The sequence below is a fragment of the Ctenopharyngodon idella genome, chromosome 19 (genome assembly GCF_019924925.1).
Source record: "Ctenopharyngodon idella isolate HZGC_01 chromosome 19, HZGC01, whole genome shotgun sequence".
Lineage (NCBI taxonomy): Eukaryota > Metazoa > Chordata > Actinopteri > Cypriniformes > Xenocyprididae > Ctenopharyngodon > Ctenopharyngodon idella.
Genome location: NC_067238.1, coordinates 24958050 through 24985728, shown reverse-complemented (window position 1 = coordinate 24985728; position 27679 = coordinate 24958050). Strand labels below are relative to the sequence as shown.

The following is a 27679-nucleotide window of genomic DNA, read 5'->3' as shown; positions in this document are numbered from 1 at the left end:
TATTCTTACCGACTGATATTGTGCAAGTAAACGTAATCTTAATTTTTTATATTGGTTGCAGCATCCAGAATCCAGCACAAGTACCACTTTGATGAACAATACAACATACGCATCTCCCCTCTCTGTTGTAAACAAATACAGCGTCGTCTCACGTGCGAGTTTGCTCCTGCGCATACGTCATTATGCAACAGGAAGCTTGCGCTCCACGACCGTTTGCCAAGGCTGTGGACTAGTCATTTGTACATAATGTTCAGTTTCTTGCACAGACCAATTGTTTCACTTCAAAAGACTTGAATGTATTGTCATGGGCAATGGGTATTAATTTTGCCTGTATATGTTTTTTTATTCTCAAAGTGATGGCACCCATTGACTTCCATTATATGAATTACAGAGGACCATGGTTTCAGCTAAAAATCCTCTTTACTGTTAAAAGTCACCTACATCTTGGATGGCCTGACAGCAAATTTTCATTTTTGGGTGAACTATGCCTTTAAGTGTAGCTATAGGTTATAAAGAGAATTGTCTGTTGAAGACTTAAACATAAAAGCACAGTCACTCCTGTCTTGCTGCATTCAGACTTCAGCCCATCACAATGCGTTTGACACAAACAATTCTCTCTAAGCTATACTGCTGGATTTAAATTCCAATCAAGTGGCACCCCTGACAGAAAACTGCTTCATTTCACAAGTTTAAATGGGCAGCACCGCTTGCCTTTTTTCAGCTCTGGCGGGTCTCAGTTGGCAGAGCGGCAACATGATCCGAATATTTACACATGGCAGCAAATGGATCATCTGAGGCTGCTTTTTCCTCCTGTGTTTATGTGTGTATATATATCTGTATGTGTGTGGAGTATAGCCAAGCTTCTTCATCTGTGTTATTCATGCATAACCTTGAGGGAGATAAAAGGCCATTAATAGAGCACCAGACAGCCAGAGTGTGCATTTTATGCCTTCCTAAACTAAACACAGGTGCATTAGTGTTGACATGGTCTCGCTCTGTCAATCTGAAATGTTTGCACTTATTAAAGGGGATGAAATTGCTATTTCAACTTGGGTCAATAAGATTGTCCAAGATGATGAAAAGGAATTAGTTAAGTGTTAGTTGAATACATCATTATTTAAAAAAAAAAAAGTTAAAAAGTATAGTTTTTTTCTCCAAACTTTACTTTACAATCATGAATATATGACATGATGGCTTTCTTGTGACATGACAACAAAATGGCTTCCTGCATGCTGGTTACACCAAACTGATTATTAGTTTAAAAAAAAAGTCTCTTGGGCTCACCAAGGCTGCATTTATTTTATCAAAAAATAAATAAATAAAAAAGTACAGTAACATTGTGAAATATTATTACAATTTAAAATAACCAACAATTTTTTTTTTGTGGAAACCGTGATACATTTATTTTCAGGATTCTTGATGAATAGAAAGTTCAAAAGAACAGCATTTATTTGAAACTGAAATCTTTTGTAACATTTTTTTAAACATTAACTGTCACATGTGATCAATTTAATGCATCCTTATTGAATAAAAGTATTAATTTTTTTAAAGAAAAAATCTTACTGACCCCAAACAATAGTGAATAGTGTATATAATATATATATAATAATATATAAATATATATATAAGAGCTATATAATAGAATATACTGTATATAATATTTAAAATATTACTACTAATATTTTACAAAACTGCAACTTTTTTCAAGAAATAATAAAAAAATATTGGTACTTACAAAGTACTTTTCACTCTATGATTTTTGGCCTATTTATACAGTTTTTTCTCAGGAGAGATATTATTTTTGACATTATGCCCCTATCTGCATGATTTTTTTTAATTTCAGAAATTGAAAACACGTTGATCATAGAAGAGATGTATTCAAGTCATTGTCTATATAAATTGCATTTTTAATGTTTCTTAGAATAAATAAATAGATCCAGCCACAATTAAGTGTTATATTCTGCCTTTCCTTTGTACATAATCGTTTATTTGCACATAAGCGTCTTTTAATCAGGAACTTACACATCATTATTGGCTCTGTGTTTTCCTTACAGAAGAAGCTGAGAAGAGAAATTACTTCACAGGAAGGCACTGTAAGATGATGTAATGTTCCCCGAGTGTGATGGTTCCGTCTCTTATGTGGAAAGTGCAGCAGTTCCACTGGCTGCAACACAAGACACGAGCGGGAGTGAGAGGCAGCTCCCATGTCCTGTGTTGCAGCCCCTGGCCCAGCCACAGGTCACCTTCATCTCTCCCGCTTCTGCTGCCTTACTGCGAAAGAGATAAAGAGGCACAGACTGAGTATAAAAGAGAGAAAATGAGGGGGAGAGATATAGAATGGTGTGTATGTGAGAAAGAGAGAAAAAACACTTCCATGTCTTGAATACCACATCCATCACAAACACTGAAAATAACTTTCCTGTTTCATCTCGTATCGGACTAGCCCTACCCCTCACGCGTGACCACGCCAGGGGAACGCAGACACTCTGGCCTAAATTGCTTAAAGTGAGGTTAATGACATCGTAAGGCACCTTCCAGCAAAGACAGAGAATCTCTCGAGAGCCTTCCTCAGATATCAAGCAAAGTCAGAGCAAAGCATTTCCATTTTTATCACAGGTATGTAAATCCCAGAGGAAGATGAAACAGGAGGGCTGGTGACAATTTTATAATTCACAACATACAGATTATGCATTGAGTGCTTTGAAAAAGTGATCAAAAAATAAAAATTTCATGTTAATACCATGTTTTTTTATATGTACCATGGTATTCTTTGAAGTAAATTAATAAAAAAATCAGTTTCTTAAAGCGCCCCTATGATGCTATTATGGTCTCCATTGGCTGCCTGTGAACAACGTCTACTTTGACCCGCCCTCAAACACTGTTGTAGCTGATGCCTGGAAGAGTTTGTTTCGTGTTGTCGACATGTTGAGAAGACGCTGTTTTCAGCGCTGCGAATCCACTTTGCATACACTTCAAAAGGATGAGGACTCTGGATTGAATTGATATGGGAAAAAACGATGCCATTGTTACTGTTCGTATCACTGTGTATACAAGGAAGCCTCCGGAGCTGAAATTCAGTTATGGTAATGGATGTTTTGTTTCCGACACACGTTGTAAGCGGTTGACCAATCACAACAGACCAGGCCATCTGATCAATTAAAGCAGAGTAGGCTCATGGAAAGGAGGCCCATATAAGTCGTTTGTCACTTCCTTGAAATACAGCCCATAGGAGCGTTTACTAAAGTTGCGCCCCTATTGACAATGGGACACTTTCATTTTAATGCACAAAATACGACCCATAGGAGCGTTTTCTAAAGTTGCGCCACTATCAACAACGGGACACTTTCATTTTAACTTTTATCTGCGTCAAATTTCAGGGTTTCGCGTAGCTCAATTGGAAGAGCATTGCAATGTACAAGAATATGCAATCATGTGATCATGCAATCATGGGTTCAGTCCCAGGGAACGCATGTGCTCATAAAGTGTATATGCACTATAAATCACTAAGGGTAGGTTTAGTTGTTAATAAAAAAAAGAGTTTTGCTAAATGGAAATAGGACAAATGGCGGATAAGGGATTGTGTAAAAAGTCTACACATTGCATTTAAAGGAACACGCATTTTGATTGAAAACGACGATTATACGTCATTTCATGACTACAGACGTAACACGACACTGTCATTATTTTTACGCCAGCTAGAGGGCGCGTGACTTTAAAACGTAAATATAGGTCGTAATAAGGTGCTTGAAAAAAATGCCTATAGTGTTGTTTTTTGGAGGAGGACAGTCTCTGTGATCTGCCATGGAAGCCAGCGAATTTAATTTATGCGCAAAAAATATAAAAAACAAAGATGAGGATGCGAAAAAAAGAGCTGAATTTTTAAACATTTATGATATGAGCCTTCATGTTTTGCTTGTATAAAGAATTGTCACTGTAATACTTATGAGTTCTGATAAATCACTGTCCTTCACTGACTACCTTTTACAACTCTCTTGATAACTTCAGGTATGTAAAATCTGACTCCTTTGAGCACAGAATTGTGATGAATGTTGATCTAGAGTGATTTAAAAGTCACATGAATTCCAATTTAACTGTTCAGACTGAGGTCACATTGCAAAACATCTGACTTGTATCAGAATATGGAATGTGTCCCAAATCGGAATTGAAAAGATCAGATCCCATGTGGTTTGTGCTGTTCACACTGTCATGAGGAAAACAGATCTGAGTCACATAGGAGCAAAAAAATTGGATTTGGGCCACATTTACCTGTAGTCTAAATGTAACCTTTGAGAAATGAGGTATTATGAGAAAATTAAAATAAAAGTGTTAAAAAGTGTTTTTTGATATTTGATGCATGTGAATCTATTGTAGGATACATCCAAAATAGGAATTAGCATAATAGGGGCACTTTAAATGAACAGTTTACCTAAAAAATTACTTCTGTCATATTTGCTATATGGAAAACAGCTGCATGAACATGCAAAAATTATATATATATATATATAGAGAGAGAGAGAGAGACAGAGAAAGAGAGACAAAAAAAGAAAAACTAAAAAATATATATATTAATTATATAAAATAAAAATAATGATCATCTTGTAAGTATTCTGTATTTTTTTCACATGACAACAAAGCTTTAATGGGTTTGAAGTGAATAGATAATAACAGAACATTCATTTTTGGGTGAACCATTCATTTAATTCTCTCACCTTTATATTCCAAATTACAACATCCCTCCTATTAAGGTAAAAGATGGCAATCGGTGAAATCTCGCAGCTCCTATTGTGAAAATGGGTCCAACCTACTTCTGAAACTGCTGGGAGACGCACTACATGATGCTTTAGCAGTCAGTCCAAGGACGACCCGACAAGGTGAACTGAAAGAAGAGCTGGTAGGAAAAACTTGCGTGCTGACAAAATGGTGAAATTCAGTCTGGACCTGATCAGATAATACGGACCTGAGAGTTCGGATGTGTTCTGTGAAATGCGGTCTGACGTTGTAGCGGAAAAAGGACTCTAAAATGAAAAACATACTCTATCTAATGGGGGAAAAAAATTAGTTTATCTGAGTGTGGATTATGGCACATGGGAAATATGAAATGTCAAAAAGTGAAGTAAATCATACATTTGTCACACAATAAAGCAGAGTTATTTTAAGAAAAAGTAGGCCATCTATTTAAGCATTTATTCCTTTGCTTACCTGAATTGCTTATTATCAGTGCCTCAATGAAATGGATTTAAATGGGTCTTCATGGTTTGCTGAGGGAGCTGCAGGCGATTAATGAAAATTGTAATTAAAGAATTGATGTAAGCTAATGAGAACCACTTACACAATGATGGCACAGAATGAAACATATACGTGTTCAGCTTTGTAAGTGCCTATTGCCTCCTTCAAACACCACAATGGTGTACTGTACGCGCCAAAACAATAGCCAAATCCCACAGGGAACGTTTAGGACGATGTCAATGTGAATGACTGTGCATCAAAGACCCTTTCCTGCATTATAAAGCCGAGTGGAGCTGTGCCCGAAAGTGTAGGCAATGACCTTAGGGTCAGTATGAGGGTCCATTGTGCTTGGTCTCACAACAAATGGTCCTACAGTTCTTCCTGTGTGCGAAACAATGGATGTCCAGTTTTCAGCAAGCCCACTGCAATCCACAGCCCAACAAACATCCTTCTTCTGTACCAGGCTCAGCCATCCTGCAATGTCTAGTGACAGGAACTGTACTTCAATCAAATCTATGAACAATCGGGATAGGGGAAGCATAGAGGAGAACACTGGGGATCCACACTGGACGAATTCGGTTTTAATCAGTAAACAGGGTGTTATTAAATCGATTCGATCACAGAAGCTCAATGAAACGCTGTTAAATAACACACTGCATGACAATGTGTCGGAACGCTTTGTCAGATCTTGCTTTGCTTGTTTAGCTGGTATTGTGTATTACGATCAAATTTAGATTTGAAAATAAGCGTATTAGAAGATGGCACCATAGTTTTTTCTTTTTACTTACACTAGACTATCTCTTTAGATAGTCAACATCTCTTTGAAAAAAAGAGATACAAACTGATCATGCTGGGCAACCTGCAACACTGCATCTCATGGTTCGAGAAGTTGAAACCAATTTTGAGGCGTTTTATTATGTTTCGCTTGCTGAGGCATATACCGTACAATTAATTTCCTTCTTCAGCAATATTCTAGTGGTTTTGAAGAGTCTACTTGAGTGCATGAAAAATAACAACAATATCGTGAGTGTTGTTTCCCATTACACCCCTCATAACAACAATAGAGCTGCTAGAATGTTTCTCACTGCAGTTTTCTCTTCACTATCACAATAGCACTGTTGTCCCTTGAGATACACATTAGAAGAACTTCTTTTCCACTTCACAAACAATTTGGTTCAAAGGTCAGGGCAATATCAACATTTTGGTGAATGGTTAAGCAGGCACAATTGTTTGAGCATGCAAAACCCCTAGGAATGTTTGATGATATTTAAAAAAACGATGAAATAAAGGATAAATCTTCTCATAAACTAAGGTTATTCAGAAGAGAAGGTTTAAAAGTTGTGCTCCAGAGTTCAAGTCCCAGTTGGTGGTTCTTTTTGATTCTCTCTCTCATTTTGCTTCCTGTCTGCTTTCTGTACTGTAAGTGAATTTCGGTTGATTGGGGCACTTTTTTTTCCAGTCATCCCAATGGCAAAAAATGTCCCAATCAACCTGAATTCACCTCTAAATTAACAACAACACAAAAAATCTAAACATTTTTATTTTAACAGTTATAGAAAAAAAATAGTTTATGGAATAACTAAGTTATATTTACAGTAAAAATAAAATATTAGATTTAATCAGACAGCACTGTAAAATGCTGAAAAAATATGATTTTTTGAAAAGTCAAATTTATATTATATTCATCAAGACAATATATGTACTTTTACAGTAAAATATTATTAAAAAGTACTTTTAAATTTGCAGTGAAAATCACTAAGAGAATGTTAACAGATTTCAATATTAAATATTAATGCTATTTTTCTTATAAGTTATGAGTTTCTTACATTTTATATTTAGCTGTTTAATGCATAATTTTAGTGTTGTGTATTAACCTGATTATGTGTTTGTCTTTGTGTACAGCCAGAAGCATTTTTTTTCTGGCAACCACATCTTTTTTACAGTCTTGTAATCTTTTTCTTCAGAAAAACTTTTTTTTAAAGTGTTCCACACTCAGCTTTAATGCTGACTTCTATTTTTGTCCTGCTGACAGATTGGAGGATTGAATAGAGCAAGGAAACATGTTTTGATTTCAATACAGATGAAAAGCTGGGTCTTCAATTAACTGTTTACACTATTTTTGTCATTGTCAAAAGTAAATGAGGAAAGAAAATCGCTGTAAAAAAATTCAACTATCTAGATGCTTTTTAAATTGTTTCTGCATGACATGACAAGTAAAAGAGGGATGTATATACGGTGCCAATTCACTCCCTGCTCTCATATCCATCAGTCATTTCAGCAGCAAATGTGTGCCTGCGCTTTACATCTACATTTGAGCGCAGTGACAGAACTATAAGAGGACTGCAAGTTTTAACAGAGTGGCTCACACCGACCTCTGCACCTCCTGAGCCTTCATTCGCAGGTCTCAGCAGAATCAGAGTTGGTGTTGCATTACATATTCGTTGAGAGACTCACTCAGCTCTCTGCCTCCTACAAGCCGGTTTTGCGTTTCCAGTATGCTGACAGCACACTTCATCCCCCTCAAGACTTTGGACCTGTGAAAGGGGAAAGGCTTTATTCGCCAAGCGGATTCCTTCACTTAAAAAGGCACGGTTGATCGAGCCAGAACAACATTAGGGGGGCACAAACGTAATGCATATAGTTTCGCATTCAGTGGCACTGACACCAGTGAAATGCAACATTTTGAGCTCCAATAAGCAGTCAAGAATATCCCTGCTAAATGTCTGCATCATATGCAGATAACATGTTCAAAGACTGCAGGATAATCAAGAAGTAAATAGCTAAATAAATAAATCTAATGCCTATCTGAAGTGAGGAATTAAGCTACAAAAGGAACCATTTTGCTGCAAATGAATGGAAAACGTTTGCTGTTTACAGCCAAAATCTACATAAATAACAGCCATCGCCTATTACAAACATTAAGAAAGAATAATGTAAGAAATGGTGGTGGTGATAATAACATACGGCTATTCGCAAGGGGAAAATAACCAGTTAAGACGCAGTTTGTAGCAGCACAATTAAACGTTTAGTAACAATAAAAAAGTGCGAGTGCTGTATGCACCTACCTGCAGCTGGAGTTCAGTGACACGCGCTCTTCTGAAAGGTGACGCACTGGTAACGCGCGCGCTGAAGTGAGCGCTCGCGGTCATCCACCGTCCTCCTCAAAAAGCCTCCGCGTTCCGTACCTTGTTCTCTTCCCGGTCACGTTATAAGAAGCCTCGTTCACAACACTATAGTCTCATATTATTTGTCAGGCAGTGACAGAGCGCGCGTCTACACCCTCTGCCTCTCTGGCCGCGAGCCCGCTGAGAGTGAACGTGAACTGCTTTCTCCGCTGCCTTAAATATCCAATTTCATCGACGCAGCGCCTCGGGCCATCTGAGTCCGTGTGATGATGATTTCCTCTCTGTGATCTGTGTGAGAAGGGACGCAGCAAACGGTCCAGGAGGAGTCCGTCCTCGTGTAATGTTAAATGGGTTATTAAAGTCCCTCGACAGTAATTGCGGGAAAACAATTTTCTGAAACAATCAATCTTGTTTTCTTTCGCGTGGTTTTTTTTGGCTGCTTGAAATTTCTATCAATTTATTTTTGACAAATGATAATCATATTAACAATGGCAACAAGAATAATATTATATTATATATTATATTAGTAGACTAACTAAAACTTTTTTTTTTTAATTTTTTTTTTTTTTTTTTTACAAATAATAACACCATTACAACAATCATTATTGTTCCACTATTATGTTATTATACGCAGATCTTTAATAATAATAATAATAATAAATTATAATAGGCTACTATTAACAATCAATATATTAATATATATATCATATTAAAATAATTTATTATTAGTAGCCTATTATTATTATTATATATCTTGACCTTGATACGTCCCTGTAATCTCTGCGGATGAAAAAAAATATATACTGTGATTGTATTATATATTCTCAAGTTTTGCAGAACTAAATTACACTATTGCAGCTTTGTGTATTAGCAACAGGCAGACAAATGGCACAAACTGCATAAGGACCCCTCACGCGCTCACCCCGCATTTGTTAATAGTAGAAATATAGTTAGTTGCAGTAGAAAAATAACATCCTGAACATGATGAACACTCACTAAAACGATAGTGTTGTTGATGTCAATTAAATGTATAGCACTAGATAAAATACACTCCCTTAGCAATACCTACAGTGTAAGTAAAGGACATTGTATGTTGTTATTATTATGGCTTTATTGGAGTAGTCAATCACAGATGACTAGCGCACAGAACGCGTCGCTAAAAAAAAAAAAACTCACACTCCCATAATTCCTCGCCCGCATTGCGGCATTGTGGGTAATTTTAAAGTAAAGACTCGGGTGTTTCCTGTAGTCACGCTGGACTGAGAAAACACAAATTTTTCCTACGTTCTTTTACTATACACCACAATTATCTAATAAGATAACATCTGTTGTAGGTTTGAACGCTGGGCTGTTATCAAAATGTTTGACGGTAAAAGCAATCTCGGTTCTAAGTTTTTATTACAGGCTTCTCTTCTTTACAAAGACATTTGCCCTGAACAGTCGCGGTTTTTCATGTAAGTAGTATGTACGTTTCTCATGTAAGTTCAGTTTTCATTAACTGTTCATATTTATACGCCTAATGAGATGTCTGGTCTTTGAACATGCTGTATACTGTACATGCTTCTCGCCATGCTTCTGCTGTAATGTCATGAAGTCACCAGTAGATGGCAGGCTACTCCTCATTAACACTTCATAATGCACTTTGTTACATTTGAAGACATTTAGAGATATTAGTTTTTATGACCATTGCATTAACGATTATTTTCATGTCAGATAACTAATAAGCAGAACCGTTTTTTTGACAATAAATATTGAAGCAATGAAAATATAATATACATAATCAATGTTTCAAAGACAGTAACATAATAGCTATATAAATCATTCTTGCTTTTTAATTAATTATAATAATACTTATTATTATGTATGCAACGTTGTTTTGCTATCTTATTGGTATTTGAAATGTATGTCTAATTGTTAAACCTAAAACGATACACTTTCCTAACTTGAGAATAAATGGTTGCTACTTAAAAGCTCAATTTATGCAGACAGTACATGAAAAAAATTGCAGTACATGTGAGTGTGAACCCGTGATTTAATGTTGAATAGTTGCATGAATGCCGTTGTTGGATGTTGTTCTTTATAGAATAAAAAATGACTCCATATTTATAGTTTTGTATATAGTATACAGAGATTTATAGTTGCTTTCTATGTGATTTTTTTAGTAAATGTTCAGTAAACCTTGTGGTTAGCTCAGATATTTGAAGTGTAAATGTTTAAGTGATATGTTCAAGAGCACAAGTGCAGCCCCAGTCATCTTATTTACATATTTGTGGATATAATAGCAGAAAAATGCACCATCAAGGTGATGAAATAAACACGTGCATTCAAATCTCATCAGCTAAACAGCGTGTAAGTCATTTTAGAGTTTTTGTTCGGTGCGTTAGGTTAATCCCATGTGTAGCATCATTAAACACTTGTTCCTTTAATATTGAAAGTGGATGGATTAACCATCGTATTGATTAACCACCACATATATGAATGGAACCTCGTTTGTGGATCAAATTCTTTTACCTGTTTTAGTCTAACAAATAAACCTTCATCTTGAACAGCATTACCGTTTTAGGTATAATAACTGTGAATAATAGTGTCATCAATATAGATTCCTTTATTTTGAACCTGTTCACTTCCAGAGCAGTTTCTGTGTCACACAGAAAATTTGACACAAGTCAAATAATTCTTGCTTTATTTAAAATTTCTCATGCTGCTATGAATCACTTAGTTTATTGGCTAGTACTGAATGTGTTCTCACAGCAGAGTGATTGAAGATAAATGACGCTTAGCCTTGGGTTGTGGCATGTTTTTCTTAGATTTAATGTGTCCCAAGCCCATGTTCAGGGTCAGCGCATTGCATGTTTTGGGTGTTAGTCAGCTTGTTGTGCTCGGCAAGTTCAGGGTAGATCCGCACTGACTCACAAAGTACATGTACGCAAGTTACTGGAATCTGTTGTCTGAAAGTATGCGTGCCATGAGATATGTTTCTTATTTATAAACCACTCGAGTTAAGCCCTCTTGAATGTTAGGTTCAAGGGTCCACAGGTATCTTCGTAAGGCACGGCCTTTTGCTGCCAGGTTTGTCGATAGGGATAAGCTGTTGTGTCTGCTAGAGTTATCAGTGGACTGTAATGGAGGCATTATTCTCTTTCTTGATTTTTATCACTGGAGATTTAGCTAGAATAGAGTTTAGTCCTTGTGATATAATCGTGCTGAGACAGTACATAGAAAATTAATTGAAAAGGTTGTTTATCTTGGTTCTGAGAGCACTTAAAAGAAGCTGCATTATTAATAGGTAAATTATTTTAATTAAATTACCACAGGGAAGAAGTCATGTGGTGATTTTTTTTTTTTTTTTTCCATCCAAAAAGCATTATATATATATATAAGAATGAAAATAGTAAAATCGAAACTCTGAAATATTATTATTATTATTATTAAAACAAATAAATTAAAGTAGTAGTGCTTTGTGTGTGTGTTTTCAGTCAAAAACAAATAATTAAAATTAAACAAAACCTTTTGGAAATAAACAGGCTTTAATAGAATTAAAATAAATAAAATAAAACAAATAAATAAATATTTTTTTTTCTCAGAAAAGCTTTAAAATTAAACAAAATAATAGAAACAAATAAATGAAATAAAAAAGTCAAACAAACTTTGGAGTCAAAAAAGCAAATAAAGAAATTAAAATAATAAAATGAAACAAATAAACAATGTAACAAACAAACCACAAATGAAACCATTAAGAATCCATTTAGTAAAAAGAAAATCCATTTAAGCCTGGACACAATCGATGGCGAATGTTTGTGACACAAATGAATTTTTCTCTGTTTGTAATGTGTTTAGAGGACATTTATCAGATTTCATGGCAGGCTGGAATTATTTCCCTCACACTTCATCACTACCCAGATAACAGCTCTATGTGCTCTCATTGGGAACAAGAGGTCTGCCCCGGCTCTGTGGCATGCTGTGAAATATCCGCTGTGGCATTAAAACCGTTGCGGATGGGATGGTCACAGTGGATGTTTAGAATTAAAAAACCCTGCCCCCCTTAACATGCACGTGCCACACAATAACAACAGGCAGCTTTTAGCAATGTGAACTAATTTTAGACAGGATTATGGAGCTTAGATATAGTAGGTAGGAAGAACAGCGCCATGCCCAAAAATAGGTTGCATACTCGCAAAGTCTTGAGGGAAATTAAAGTCCCTGTGGAAGTCATGGTCATGAGTTCAGGTCTCTGATAGCCTGTGCGTACAGCACCTTGACCAGTGTTGCCAAGTCTGCTGTTTTCCAGCGGAATTGGGCTACTTCAATACTGTTGCCGTGGGTTGAAACGACCCCAAATAACTTGATATTTAGCCCCTGGAATGTGAATTTTACCAGGGAACCCCACCAAAAATGCAGATTTTACCCCCCGGAACCCGATTTTTACCGAGGGACCCCCCCTGAAACTCGATTGGGCTAGTTTCGAGTAGCAATTGGGCGGGTTTCGTTGTGAAAACCTGGCAACCCTGACCTCAGTATTTGAGTTTTAAGGATTCACATTGTAATTCTTAGTGAGGTTTCCTGAAAATACAAAACAACGTTGCGTACCAGACAGCAACATTGGGTAGCAGGAGAGTATCTTTTTATTCATAATCTGTTGCAGAGATTTTACTCTGCATGTTGGAATCTATAGACCTTATGTAGCCCCGCCCCTTTTCAGCATTATTCAGCATCGTCGTGTTGTCTTGTATTTCCACAGTATGAAGGTAAGATCTTACAGATTTGTGAATGAACCGCTAATTTTAAAATCTTCCCGGTCTACTGACATTTGTTATGACATCCGCTTTAAACATCACAATGCTCATGATAACTTTATAGTAAGGCTGTCCATTTAACGTGTTAATTAGAGTAATTAATTACGATAAAAAATAACATGTTAAAATTTTTAACCCATTTGACGCACTTGCCTGGCCCCATAGGGTTGACAGGTTTTCACAACAAAACCCACCCAACTGCTACTCAAAACTAGCCCAAAGTCCCCCAGTAAAAATTGCGTTCCGGGGGCTAAATATCATGTTATTTGGGGTCGGGGTTCCCCTGGTAAAATTAGCATTCCAGGGGCTAAATATCATGTTATTTGGGGTCGCTTTAACCCACGGACATAAAAAAACAACCCACGGCAACAGTGTTAAAGTAGCCCAATGGCAACGCTGCCGCCCCAGATCTACGTAGGTCATCTGACATTTCATACAGATGACTGATGATTTATATGATGCAGGACAACAACTCACTACATGATGGAGCCTATAGAATGCAGTGAGAAAGTCCCTAAAATTAAAGATATTGAGTTTTTGTCTCATATTTAGATCATATGAGTTAAGCAATATCACACGAGTAACGAGTACAATATTACACAAGTGCTGTTTTTGTCCCAAATATAACGAGTGCAAATGCGATGGGTTACCGATTTTATACAACAGTTCAGTAAATAAGAAGTTAACATTGTGTTATTTTAGACACAATATTGTCTGTTTTGTTCAATTTTGCCAATGAAACCGAACAAACCGAGTGAAACCAATGATTCATCGGACCATTCATAAAAGACTTGTTGGACTTGAAGCGGCGCTACACAGACTGATTGAGCGATTCAAAAGCAAACAGAGTCATCTGATCTCTACTTTGATATACACCGATCATTCTGTGTAGCGCCTGAACCAATTACTTCATTTCTGAATGAATCAGCACTTTAAAATCATGAATGAATGAATGAACGAACAACTTAATCATTTAGACATTTACCGCCACCTACTGTCAATTTTAGTTTCTTATTTCTAATAAGAAACTAAAACTAATAAATTTCTAATTTAATTTAAAAATTAATTTCGTATTTCCATATTAATTTAAAAAAAAAAAAAATTAAAGGTGTAGTTCACCCAAAAATGAAATTTCAGTCATCATTTACTCAACCTCATGGTGCAAAAGTTCATGTTTAATAACAATGTTGACAATGTTGAATCAAATAAAATATTTCTTTCTAAAGCTACTTTTTTGTAAGGACTATTTGATGCTTTACACAATAATGACTTAAAATTACCTTTTAGGGTAATTTTTTTTTTCAAACAAAATTGATGTGCGATTAAATTTTGATTAATTTGATTAATTAATCGCCACATCATGTAATTAATTAGATTAAAAATTTTATTCGCTTGACAGCCCTATTTTATACTCTACAATAATACGTAAATCCACTTCCACCAGCAAAGCCATAGAAATATGCATAGCTTCTGCAAAAACGAAAGTTCAAACACAAAATTTAGATGGCTGCACGCTTCCTTCTCTGCTGAATAAGGTCTATAAGATATAAACAAACTGGACTGGGCACAAGACCTCTGCCAAGCTCATAAATTATTCAGAAGCTGCTATATTCGAGTCTGACTCTTAAAGTCTGAGATTTAAAGACTAACTCTTACTGCTTTTTTTATTACAGGCGAATGCATCAGATTCAGAGCAAGGGTAAGTTATGGCTTTGTTATTTATATTAATAGACTTGTATGTCATTGTAAAGAGCTTTTAATATAGTCACAAAGTCTATATAAGACCTTGTAGGCAACAGAACAGAAAGTTGGTTTTGAAAAGGAACAGTAGCCCAAGTTAAACCCAGTAAGTCCAACCACATTTCCTGATGTAAAACTTGAATCCATTTCTACGGCCTTCACAGACCTCAAAGATGGCCCGACAGTGGGATAGGATGACCGCATATTGGAAAATCTATTTTCCAAAGTCCAAAATGCCAAACTGTCCTCAGAATAGAGCATAGCATCACCTGTTTTATTTTAACCAGTTGCCATGCCAAAAACCTCATCTGTATTTCTCCCACCGTTCCAGCCCCTGTCATTGCGGAGAGTATGATCTGCCCCTTCTGTTTCCAGTGGCAACAACTGGGCAATTATCACGTGCGTCTGCGACCCAAGCGAAAGGCCACGGCGAGGATTAGAAAACTTCTGAAGAAGGAGTCGACAGGAAAGAGACTCAGTGCGGAACAGACTGTAGTCCTCCAAAAGTTTAAAAGGGCCTCCAATGCTCTGGTGAGGTCAAGTCCACCTGTTTTATGTCCTCTTCAGTTTAGTTTATCTGCCTTCACAATTTCTACCTAGCCCTTTCTGCCCTTTCCTGAGTGTCTTAGGAGCAGGTACTTGAGATTAGATTAGATGGATGGATATAAACCAGAAAGAACAAACACCATGTTGCCATATATGTATGTACACCACTGTTCAAAAGATTGGGGTCAGTAAGATTTTTTTTTAAAGAAATTAATACTTTCAGTCAGCAAGGATCCATTAAATTGATCCTTTGATCATGTGACACTGAAGACTGGAGTAATGGCTGCTAAAAATTCAGCTTTGCCATCATAGGAATAAACTACATTTTGAAATGTATTAAAATAGTTATTTTAAATTGTAATATTTTCACAATATTACTGTTTTTTCTGTATTTTTGATCAAAAATCCAAATTTTTTTTTTTGATTTTTCTGTATTTTTGGTCTTGGTGAGCATGAGACATTTTTCAACAACATTAAAAAATCTTACAGACTCTAAATTTTTGAATGGTAGTATATATACTTATATAGTCTAAAAGTAGGTATAAAGTATAAAGTCTAAAAATAGGTTTTTAGGAAAATTCTAAATGGCGGAAAATGTTGGCGAAAATGAAATCGGAGATATACATTTTTTTTTGCACTAGGCCCTGATATACTCACGGCGAAGTTCTTTTTCATTCTTCGTTTAGGGATAAAACATGAGCAGCAATATACTGTTGTTAAACATCTGATGCTGTCTATGTTGGCGTTTAGATGAATATGTGAATATGTGCTGCGCACTTTCCTCTCAGTAACAAAATAAACAACAAAAATGAGAAAACAGCAAGCATTTTTTATAGAAAGCATAAGAAAAGCATCTGATCATAACAACATGGGTATGTTAGCAGGAGCTCTGCAAATTAGCACTCTAGTAAAGTCACGTCACGTTTATTTATATGGAATTTTATTCAATAGATTGCTTAAAAGCAAGCGAACTTTTCCTGAGAGTTCGCTTTGGCAAGCCGTTTCAAACTCCCAAAACGAATTTCATTTTGGCCTGATTTTGTTCGAAATGACGTCACATTGGTTTGCTTTTTGATTTCGCTTGAAGTATATCGGGGCCTTTAGGGTTCCAAAGTTATGATCCAAAATGCAAATTGTCTCATAGGGTCGCCTTTTTTGAGACAGGCGTGTGTCTGTGTGCCTGAGTAGCGGTGCACGATTGGGACCATCCTGCCAATTTTGGGGTCTCTACGATTTACGGTCTCTGACATCCATATACTTTTATGGCAGAAAAATAAGGAAGAAGAAGAAAATCAGTACAGACACAATAGGGTTAAATAGTACACATTTTATTTTATTTTATTTTATTTTTGGGGTTTTTTAAATTTTATAGGATAGAGGCGTAGAGAAAGGGAAGTATAGATGAAAAAGTAGGAATGGGATCAGGACATGACCCAGGTCAGACTTAAAATGGGCTTCCCATGAGACAACAGCTCTTACTTGACCATGACCATGAGCATGAGTTCAGTCCACTGCACAACAACTCTCATCACATTTCTGTTTTTAAACTCTTTGTCCCCATTTCAATTGTAAGTGCATTATTGTAAACTTAGTTTCTTTTCCTTTTAACAAACTGAGGGACAAGATGAAATTATAGTCTGTGGTAATTGAACATTAAATTTGAAAATAAACCTTTTTGTCTGCTCCTTCAGTCGACACTGAGTCACAGACAGGATCATTGATGTGGCCTTAAAAACAGTTCCCGTTGACTTTGGTATATGGCCTATATGAGTGCACTTTACTATTGATGCACTCTCAGAAGGCTGTAGGGCATGATTTTTTATCACTTTAAAATGTTTGGAAGTTTAGCAAGGAGGAGTATGATTTCTATTTTTAAAGTTATGGTTACAGACTATCACATTAATTATCATTCATCTGGCATAAAGACATTAATCAGACACTGAAACGTTCCTTTTATAGTGATTTGTTTAGCTTCGGATGACTTTCATCTGAGAGCCAGGAAGATCCGGTTAAGATGATTTAGAGTGGAAAAGTTCTCATTTTCTGAGGCTCTTCTAAAGTGTGACTGGAGGTGTTTCTTTTTAAATTGTGGTTATTTGTAGAAGTATTTAACCCTCAAAAGCACCGGAGGTGTACGTGCTGGTGTACACGGATGCATGGCTCTCTGCTGCATGAGACTCGTGGTTCTGGGGGTGGAGTGGTACAGGCGTTAGACTGCTAGATTCTGCACACATTGCTGGCATTTGTTTCTTTGCAGGAGAGGAAGATTCTGGCAAGACGAGTAATTTATAGTAACCGTCTCTTATTTTCCCAGCATACAGTAAAGAGGACAGTGTTGGCTGTGAGGGTCAGAGCAGTTAGGGAACATTCAAGGCAATAATCTCTTCTGTGGAGGTCATAGAAGATCATCTTTCTCTGTTTGTCAGCTTTGAATAGATGATGTCAGATTGAATAGAACATAAGGTTAGCATCATATCTATTTTAAGATAAAGAATAATTTGTCATTCTAGATTAATGCCATCAGATGTTTTAAGCATTAAAAAAACTATTAGAAAAGTTGCTGCCTACACAGTTGCCCTTTAAGACAGCATGCTAACAAATCATGAAATATTATTAACGATTGATTTGGAACCCTTTTATGCAGGCAGCAACGGTTAGCACAGCGATTTTTACATCCTGAAAAAAAAGTATAACTAAAATATTAAGATAGAGTAAAGAAATTTATAATGTTACAAAATATTTGTTTGCGTTTTTTTTTTTTTTTTTTAACTTTCAGTTTCAACCAAAATATTAAGCTGTTTTCAACACTTATAATAAGAAATAAAACTTGATCATCAAATCAGCATATAAGCATATTAATGAAATGGCTTCGCCACTGAATCCCTAGATTATATTTCTTAGCAACGAGGTTACATCGCTGTTTTTGAAAGTAATTAAAGGGTTAATTCACACAAAAATTTAATTTCTGTCATTAAGTACTCACCCTCATGTTGTTCCACACCCGTAAGACCTTTGTTCATCTTCAGAACACAAATTAAGATATTTTTGATGAAATCCGAGAGGTTTTTTCATCCCCCATAGAAAGCAACCTAATTACCAAATTCAGGTCCAGAAAGGTACTAAAGACATCATTAAAATAGTCAACATGACTACAGTGGTTCAAACTTAAAGTTATAAAGTGACGAGAATACTTTTTGTGCACAAAATCAAAACAAAAATAACAACTTTATTCAACAATTTCTTCTCTACCCTGTCATTCTCCTACGCTGTTTACGTTATTTAGACGGTGCAGGCTTCCTGGTTCTAAGTCAGGACGCCAACTCAGTATTGGCCGGCTCCTGCGTCAGCATCTCACGCATGCGTCGTGCTGCTCACATGTACAGCGTCGGCCAATACTGAGTCTGCGTTCAGATGCAGAACCTGGAAGCCTGCACCGTCTATTCAACGTATTTCAACAATGTCTTTACTACCTCTCTGGACCTTGAATGTGGTAATTACGTTGCATTCTATGGGGGATTAAAAAAACCCTCAGATTGCATCAAAAATATATTCATTTGTGTTCCGAAGTTGAACGAAGGTCTTACGTGTGTGGAACGACATGGGGGTGAGTAATTAATGACATAAATTTCATTTTTGGGTGAACAAACCCTTTAAACTCAAAGCTTCATTGTTAGTAGAGAGAGATGCTGCACAGACCCAGGTAATTTATGTACACATCACTCATCTCTCTCTCTCTCTCTCTCTCTCTCTCTCTCGATAATTAATGCAAATAAATGCAATGATTCATTCATTCAAATAAATGTAATCTTACCGCACTGCTTCATCTCTGTGTCTGATTTAAAGCAGGCAGAATGCTACATCTAATGAGCTGTAACTGACGAATTACGAACTGACGATTTTTACCATTCCAGTCAAATATTGTGCTGCAAACATCAATAACAGCTTTAACTTGTCAATACCGGTGATGTGCCCAATTTCGACTCCCTGTCAAATTATTACCCCCTCGTACCTGATTGTCTAATCCTAACCCCTCCCCCACACCTAATCCTAAACCTACCTATACTGGGGATTTAGAGGGGTAATAATCTTGCGGGGTTCAGAATTGGGCACAGCACTGGCAAATGACCATGGTGACCAATAGGTTTCCCTTACAAATAAACAGCTTCTTTGATTCTAATCACAAATGGCTTGCATTTACATGTCAAATCTATAATTAACCCTTAAACGTGGACTGAGCAGTCCATGTTCAGAAATACGCAAGGACTCACTTCCTGTACACACAGCACAGCTTGAGAGAGAGAGATGCGCTGTTTGAAACACTGCAGTCTGAATTTCAAATTATTATTATTTACTGCGTTATAAGCACGGAGCTTAGGGTAAAATTATGCATGTCATCAGAGATGAGAAGAGAAAGAGATGTTGCTGGAAGAGGGAGGGATTACGAATGGATTAAAAAACAAAACAAAAAATGATGTACACGGATATCATTTATAATAAATACTGCAATATTCCATAAAAAAAAAATAAGAATTGTCAATTTTGATTTCATGGTGACTTTAATATCAGCTGCTTTTTAGCTTCACACTGATGGATTTTTTTTTTTTTTTTTCTGTGTGGCTTTAACCTTCAGAAGGTTTAAACTTCAGATGCATCAAGAAAAAAAAGTTCATTGTTTTAAAATGCTGATTGAGTGAATCATTGTGGTGGGTGTAAATGAGTTGATTCCAGGTGATGGTGCCTATTGAATTGTGGTATTTGTCGTTGAGTGGGGGCTCTTTGCCTTGAACTTTTAAATCAGTCAGAGCCACACAGTCTCTTGCAGTGAAATGCTTGACATACTGTGGCTTGTGACAGCTCTGCCAGGTCTTTAGCAAGTTATTTTAAGTATCCTTTTATTGTTGGCCTGAGTTGGATTAATGCCTGTTTCATCTTCCCAACATGCAGTATGTGGATTTGGGTAAAATCTGAGTTCACTAGTGATGCAGACAGCAACAGGACTAGGGGGAAAACGTTCCTAGGTCAAATTGTTCTGGGTAATTTTGGTGGAAATGAGGCTTGAAGCTGCAAGACTTATTTTTGTCACATATTATACCATAAAATAGTTTTTGATTCCACAGAAACCCTTGTTGCATACTGTATGCATCTATAGCTAAGTTCATTAAAGAAATCCTATTATGCTTTTTTACATTTTCCACTTTCTTTAGTGTGTAATGTTGCTGTTGGAGCATGAAAAAGGTCAAAAGTTACAAGTCACTCCAAAGGGAGTTGTTCTCTATATCAGACAGTAAGCAAGCACTGTTGTTAAACTCCCTGAAACGCCTCAATTGTAGTTTTGAGTTTTCTTCCGGAAACATAAATGACACAATATTACTAATTTATATTCCCGCCCATGACATACACAAAAAAGGGGGTGGGGCCTGGTTGAGTTGCATTAGTAGTGTGTTGATGCTCATGGTTATAGTAAGGGATGTGACACTTCCGAAACACGCTCGAAGCGGTTGACCAATCACAACACACTGGTCCAGCCGACACACTGGTGCACCACTTGAGCGTCTTTGCCAAATGATTCTTTGGCATAATAATTTAAAAATTCCATGATTTGTGATGCACTAATTAAATGTATGTACTATTTAGGATGGATATTATGCAGATTTGTATGCAGTGCTGCCTCTGCGGTTGCACATGCATTTCCAGTTCCTTTGTTGTCATCTTTGAGTTGGAAAGTTTCCATACCTCCAACAGAAAGCTCAGATGTTGCATGTGCATCTTTCAACATTTTGGGAAGCATCTGTGCCAGCAACCTTGGCTTTTTCCAGCCTGTGTTTGATGCAGGTTATGCTTGATGCGTGTGACATCCTGTTTCCCCTCAGGGAAAGAATCAGTGATGCAGCTTTTCCATGTTTGGTCAAGGGGGATGGGCGTACCACAGATCGATTGCCCTGAAAAGCAGATGGGTATCCACATATCAATAGCTGAACACACACACATATTACTTGGCCAGGCTTGCATATCAAGGGCAGCTGTGGCATCTAGAATCTCAGCGGGAAGGTCAGAGCCGACAGTCTAGCCCGGCTTGTGGCGGGTTGAGGATATTTCAGGAGCCTGGACTATTAATAGAACACAAAAAGCCCATCTGCTGGACTGATGTGTGTGTGAGATAGGCAAAGTGTCAGTAAATGTTTAGAAGTTGAGGGATGGCTTGGTGAAAAGCTCATTTAAACTGCTTGTCTATGGCATTTACAAACATTAACATTTTAGATGTGCTGAAAAGGCTTGTGTATCCTGCATACGTATATATTTTTCAGTTTTAATATTCATTATCTGTTATAGATAAGATATAGGTTATCTATGACTCAAAAGTCTGAGACCACATTCAAAAGCTTATATTAAACCAAAGTAACAAATAGTAACAAATATATAAAGGAATATTATATATATTAATTGTAGGCCAGTAGCTCTTAAGCTATTTGATTTGAAGAACTATGTTCTTTAATAAAACAATAGTTGTTGTTAATAAAAATAAAATAAATTTTTTGAGCTTGTCCACTTTCGACCACTTCCAGAGGTAGTCAAAAACTCATTCGACTGGATTGCGTTCGTGGTGTAGACGCTCATGTGGTCAAAAGTGTTCAAACAGCCACTAAAGACGCCTACTCTCCGTCCACTGACCTAATGCGTAAATATTATGGGAAGCGCGCTAGCCAGACGGAATTTAAACTTTGTTGGCTGAAGATGAAAAATGTACCAAGCACAATGTTCTCTCACCATTCCTGATTTCTAACACACACTCAGTGTTCGGCCGCTCTTGCGGCTGTCAGAGCAGAAACGAAAGTTTATGCTCTCCGCATGTTTTTCATTGTCTCTTTGTGCGTTTGTGTGTAAATTGTGTGATCTTATTTTGTCATTTAGATCGAAATATCCGGAAAAAACCCATACATTTATCCACCCATAGACCCTTCCCTCGAAGAAATCAGGACAGAAGTGGTTGAAAGTGGACAAAAGAGACAGATTAAAATACCAGGTGTAAACGGGTATGTGTCTCCCTCGTCCACTTGTGATCTGATCGACCAAAACGCATCTTAATACCAGGTGGAAACAGGGCCTTTGTAAAGATGATCAGATGTTCTTGCTTCCAATGAAATGAGATGCTCTTTGGATCATTTAAAATGTTGGAGAACATGATCATCAGCTTTTACACAAACTTGAGACATTATGAAATTCACATACTTTTTCAAGTCAAATTTCTGCTATTAAATAGGAAAAGTGATCTCAAACTTTTGGATCTCACTGTACATGTTCATTTTGGCATAGTAGAAGGGTTAGTTGTAAAAGAAACCTCTGGCAGTATTGTTATTCCACACATGAACCTTCACCCTGCATTGGATTAATCTATATTGTCATTCCAGCTCTGTTTTGCTTTCCCTATTTGTTTCCGTTCTTTTGACAGCTGCCGTGGACTGATTGCATCAGTTTCACACAAGGGAGCTGTGGGGTTTTTGCCAACATAAACATGCTTGATAAAGGCTTGTGAATTCTTACTGCCATATATTGATAGGACTCTGTGTTACCATTGTTCTTCAAAATATTTTTCAAATGTTCCTCAGAAAAAAATGACATCATTGACTTGTTTGTGAAAATTACACACTTATGCTAGAAGTCTGTGAGGCATTGTGGGATATCTTGCCTAATAGACTTTGGCTACATTCAGACTGCAGGCAAATGTGTCCCAAATCTGATTTTTCAAATCTGTTTTTCTCATGACAGTGTGAAAGGTACAAACCATATGAAATCTGATCTTTTCAATTCTGATTTATGCCACAGATTTTACATACCTGAAGTTATCAAGACAGTTGTGAAAGTTAGTCAGTGAAGGACAGTGATGTGTCAGAGCTCATAAGTATTACACTGACAGCTCTTTATACAAGCAAAACACGAGGGCTCGTATCATAAATGTTTAAAAACTCTTTTCTCTTTTTATCGTTCTTTTGCGCAAGCAGGTCAGTCCAGGACCATGATCTGTTCACACTGGAATCTGAAATTGGCCACATTTAATGCAACAAAGAGAACAGCTATACAAAAAAGTCTGATCTGGGCAATAAATTGAGAATTAAGGCTCACAGTGTGAATGTAGCCTTATAGTCAATGACTTACGGAATCTTGTTTCCGCCAGAGTAAAAAATAAAAAAGGCAATTGCAACTTTTTGCCCCACAATTCAGATTTTTTTCTCTCAATTGTAAGTTTACGTCTTACAATTTGGACTTAAAGCTTACAATTATGTGTTTAAAGCTCACAATTCTGACTTTTTTCTTCAGAAATTGTGAGTTCATTATCTGGAAATTCGAATTTATAACTCACAATTGTGAGTTTATATCTCACAATTGTGAAAAAGTGAGAATTGTCATACTGTAAATTTGCAATTGTGAGAAAAAAAGGTTTATATCTCACAATTCTGACTTTTTCTTCAGAATTATGAGTTTATATCTCACAATGCGAGTTTGTTTCTAACAATTCGGAGAAAAAAAGTCAGAATTGTGAGATAAAATCGTAATTGCGTCTGGGAAAAAAAAGTCAAAATTATGGGATAAAAAGCTTTCATAATGACTTTCATAATCTCTCATCTGCCTCTGAATCTGTCCTTCTCTTTAACAGTGTTTATCCCAAGGATTCATTCCCAGTCAGGCTATATAGGACATCTTTGATTTGAGCATTGTGTTTATGACCCTGTTTAATGGGCAGATTTTGATCATGGGGAATGGTCTATTTTTGGATTGAGCTCTGTGATGGAGATTAAAAGATGTGACAGAGTCTGCCGTCTTTATATAGAAAACCGCTCAACTTTTAAAGCAGTGGTTAACTAACTTAGTAATGTAATGTTTTCTGTTTTAGCTGTAATCTTGATATCATGTTCTTCTAAAGCTCTTTGGCTCCGTGTTTTTATTTATGTATTTATTTAGCCCCAGAAGATTAAAAAAAAAAATCAGCATTAAAACTCATGCTTATTTTAAGTACAAGTGAAATTTTTTTAATTAATTCTCCTACAAACCATCTGTAGACGTGCAGTACAAAATGTACAAAAGAGTTAAAAGGAGAAGTATTATGTTTTCTTTATTATTTGATGATAATTGTACAACTTTTTAAAGACTTGTTTCAAGTTTCTGAGGAATTCCATAAAGGATTGTTTGGATACTACAGAGCATTCCTTCAGTAACCAATCAGAGTCAAGAGTCACGACCACGCTGCAGCTGATTGGCCCTTCCTGCTCTTTATATCTCCAGACATGAAGGGTGCTGTAGTAAACATAGCTGTTCTCACATACATGCCTGGATCATCTCAAATCATCTACATTTCAGCTTAGCCACCTGTTACATCAACAAACAATGGCAGCCTTTGTGTCGGTGAGTTCAATTTCCACACGGAAGGATGTAAATTAAATAGTTTCGTCATTTGTGCAGTTCCCTCTGATTGATTTATACATTTTAATTACATAATGCAACAATATAATCATTCAGGTTCAGGATTTAGGAATTGAACACTGAAAGGTTTTGCTTGTGTATACTACCGTTCAGAAGTTTGGGGTTTGTAAGATTTTTTTAATGTCTCTTATTTACACCAAACCTGCTTTTATTTGATCAAAAATACAGTAAAACTGAAATATTATTACAATTTTAACAACCGTTTTCTGTTTTAATATATTAAAATTGAATTTATTCCAGTGATGGCAATGTTTTAGTGTCACATGATCCTTCAGAAATCATTCTAATATGTTAATTTGCTGCTCATGAAACATCTCTTATTATCAATGAAAACAGCTGTTCTGCTTAATTTTTCTGTCGGAAACTGTGATAAATTCTTTTCAAGATTCTTTAATGAATAGAAAGTTCAAAAGAACAGCATTTATTTGAAACTGAAATCTTTTGTAACATTATAAATGTCTTTACTGTCACTTTTGATACTTGCTGAATAAAATAAATTGTATGTCAGTATTTAAGAGAGTAGTCAGTAGAGGATTGGAAATGGTAGGGGTTGGTCGGCTTAATTTAGTGCTGTTCTCTGGCAGTTTCTGGCTGTGTGCATGGCCTCCGGGCATGTGTTCAGTGTACTTTTGGCCTGTACCTTGCTGTATGTAGAGCTCACGTTCATATACAATGTGTGAAATACCTGAGATAAGTGATCACAAGTGTCTGCTAAACCTGACTATCCTGGTTAAGCAGAACACTATAACCTCATAAATAAAACTATGTTTATTTTATACATTTGTTTCAGTAACTTATTCATGCTGAAGCAATATATTTTGTTGATCTTGTATTTGATTTTGCAGTTTTATTTGGGGTTCCAGTGAGTGTGTAAAGATTGGGCAATCGACTTGATTGTATCTGTAACCTGAGAGACTGAAATACTTGTTTGTGAGACAACACTATTAATTAATTAATTGTGCATATCAGTATTATTTGTATTCCAATTTTAAGATCCACGAGTACATCTGATGTCAGACATCCTTCATCTTCTCTTCAGATTTTGTTTTGATTGTTATGCTATTTTTGTATTAAAAACATCAGTGTTTTGTGTATGTAGAGCATTTATATTTTAATCTATCCCTAATATGATGATACATTTTATATACTAATTTTGTCATCAGGAAAAAAAAAATGACAGACATTTGCTCAGCTGTAAAATATTTAATTGTCTGCTGTGTGTATATATATATATATATATAAGTATGTGTGTGTATATATATATATATATATATATATATATATTACATATACATACATACATACATACATACATACTTATATATATATATATGTATATATATAAGTATGTATGTTTTTTCAAATCATTGGAATGCATTGGCAATTAATTTGGCATGCTGACTTGGACAAAAACATATTTTATCATTTAACTGTCATTTAACCAAGATGCTTTGTTCTCTTAGATGGCAACGTGTCACACCTGTAATAAGATATCCAGACGACCTGGAATGAACCGTGAGTTTTTGGCTACGCTGTCACAAAAACGAAGTACCCCAGGAAGTGCGGGCAAACCCAGAACTCCACAGTCAGTCAACAGGACTCCAAAATCTGCAGTGGACAGAACATCAAGTGGCACACCAAGGTGAGCTACTCTCAGTGAACATATGTTACAGGTCCCCACAGCATTACATGGAAGTATTTAAACCATTTGCTCAAATCTTTCTTTCTGCAGGTCATTGCCTTCAAACACCAGCTCTGCATCAAAGACCGGCAGTGCGAAGTCATCACCTTTCGCCCGCCTCAAAAAGATCCTTATGCTGGAAAACAAACAGCCGAGTAAGAAAGGTGGTCTGAAGGACTTCCTCTCATCTCTCTGAAGACCTTGGGATCGTTGAAAATGAAAGACTCTGGCCCACTTTGAGAGGAGCTACTGAAGTTCATGATGAGGATGATTATCACTTCTCCACATGTATTACAATGCCACCTAGTGGAGGAGTCATAGGAGAGTGTAACTTGTGATACAGAACAATGCTGTGACTTTTTGTAGTTTTTTTATTTTTTATTTGCTACTATTTTCATGATACCGCATATTGTTATTTTTTCTACAAGAAAGATAACTTTTCTATGTTGTGTGTTTAATGTTAATTTTGTACACTTTGAATTCACACATTTGTATCCACTGTTTGGATCACTGCTATTAAAAGAAGGATTGTCTTTACACTTCGCTTACACACTGATTTTTTTTTTTTTTCTTTTTTTTTTATGCTCAGAAAATTTGTGCTGTGTTTACATTTGATGGCTTATTTGCTTTCAGACTATATAGCAAAGACCAAAAATATTTCACACTGACTTTTTTTTCCTCAATACATTCAAATTGTCTTGTTTGACCTTTGACAGATTTTTTTTCAATAAAAAGTAAGATAATGAAGTTTGTATGTTTATTTATTACTCTTAAAAAACATTAAAAACTAATGTTTTTTTTTTTCTGGCCCCAAACTGAATTATAATCATTTTAAAATTGTATATTTAAAAAAAGAATATTGATGTAGAAACACAATTTGTGTAAAAATACTGTACTTGTAGAAAATTGGAATCATAAAATGAATCATGGTTCATGAAATTCTCATTACTTTGAGATTCCCAGTTTCTGTTAATAAAAACGATCAAAAATAAGCAGTTTAGTCATAATTACAGCATAAATGCCGGAGTCAATATTTTATCTCAATGGACATTGGACATATATCTTCATTTACTATAACAGTACATTGAGCTTAT

The 27679-nt window shown here is 36.1% G+C and overlaps 1 protein-coding gene and 1 long non-coding RNA gene across 2 annotated transcripts; one reads left to right on the top strand and one right to left on the bottom strand.

Annotated features, from left to right (window-relative positions):
- Positions 1 to 1142: 1142 nt before the first annotated feature.
- On the bottom strand, positions 1143 to 9438 carry LOC127501130 (uncharacterized). Its single transcript, XR_007926527.1, has 3 exons — positions 8292 to 9438; positions 7681 to 7760; positions 1143 to 2271 (listed from the first exon to the last, which is right to left on the bottom strand). It is a non-coding gene; the product is annotated as an uncharacterized LOC127501130 (long non-coding RNA).
- Positions 9439 to 9559: 121 nt separating this feature from the next.
- c19h18orf21 (chromosome 19 C18orf21 homolog) lies at positions 9560 to 27332 on the top strand. Its single transcript, XM_051872911.1, has 5 exons — positions 9560 to 9805; positions 14818 to 14843; positions 15216 to 15415; positions 26368 to 26546; positions 26637 to 27332. The coding sequence occupies exons 1-5, from the start codon at positions 9711 to 9713 to the stop codon at positions 26779 to 26781; spliced, it is 645 nt and encodes a 214-aa protein (XP_051728871.1). The 5' UTR covers positions 9560 to 9710; the 3' UTR covers positions 26782 to 27332.
- Positions 27333 to 27679: the final 347 nt, after the last annotated feature.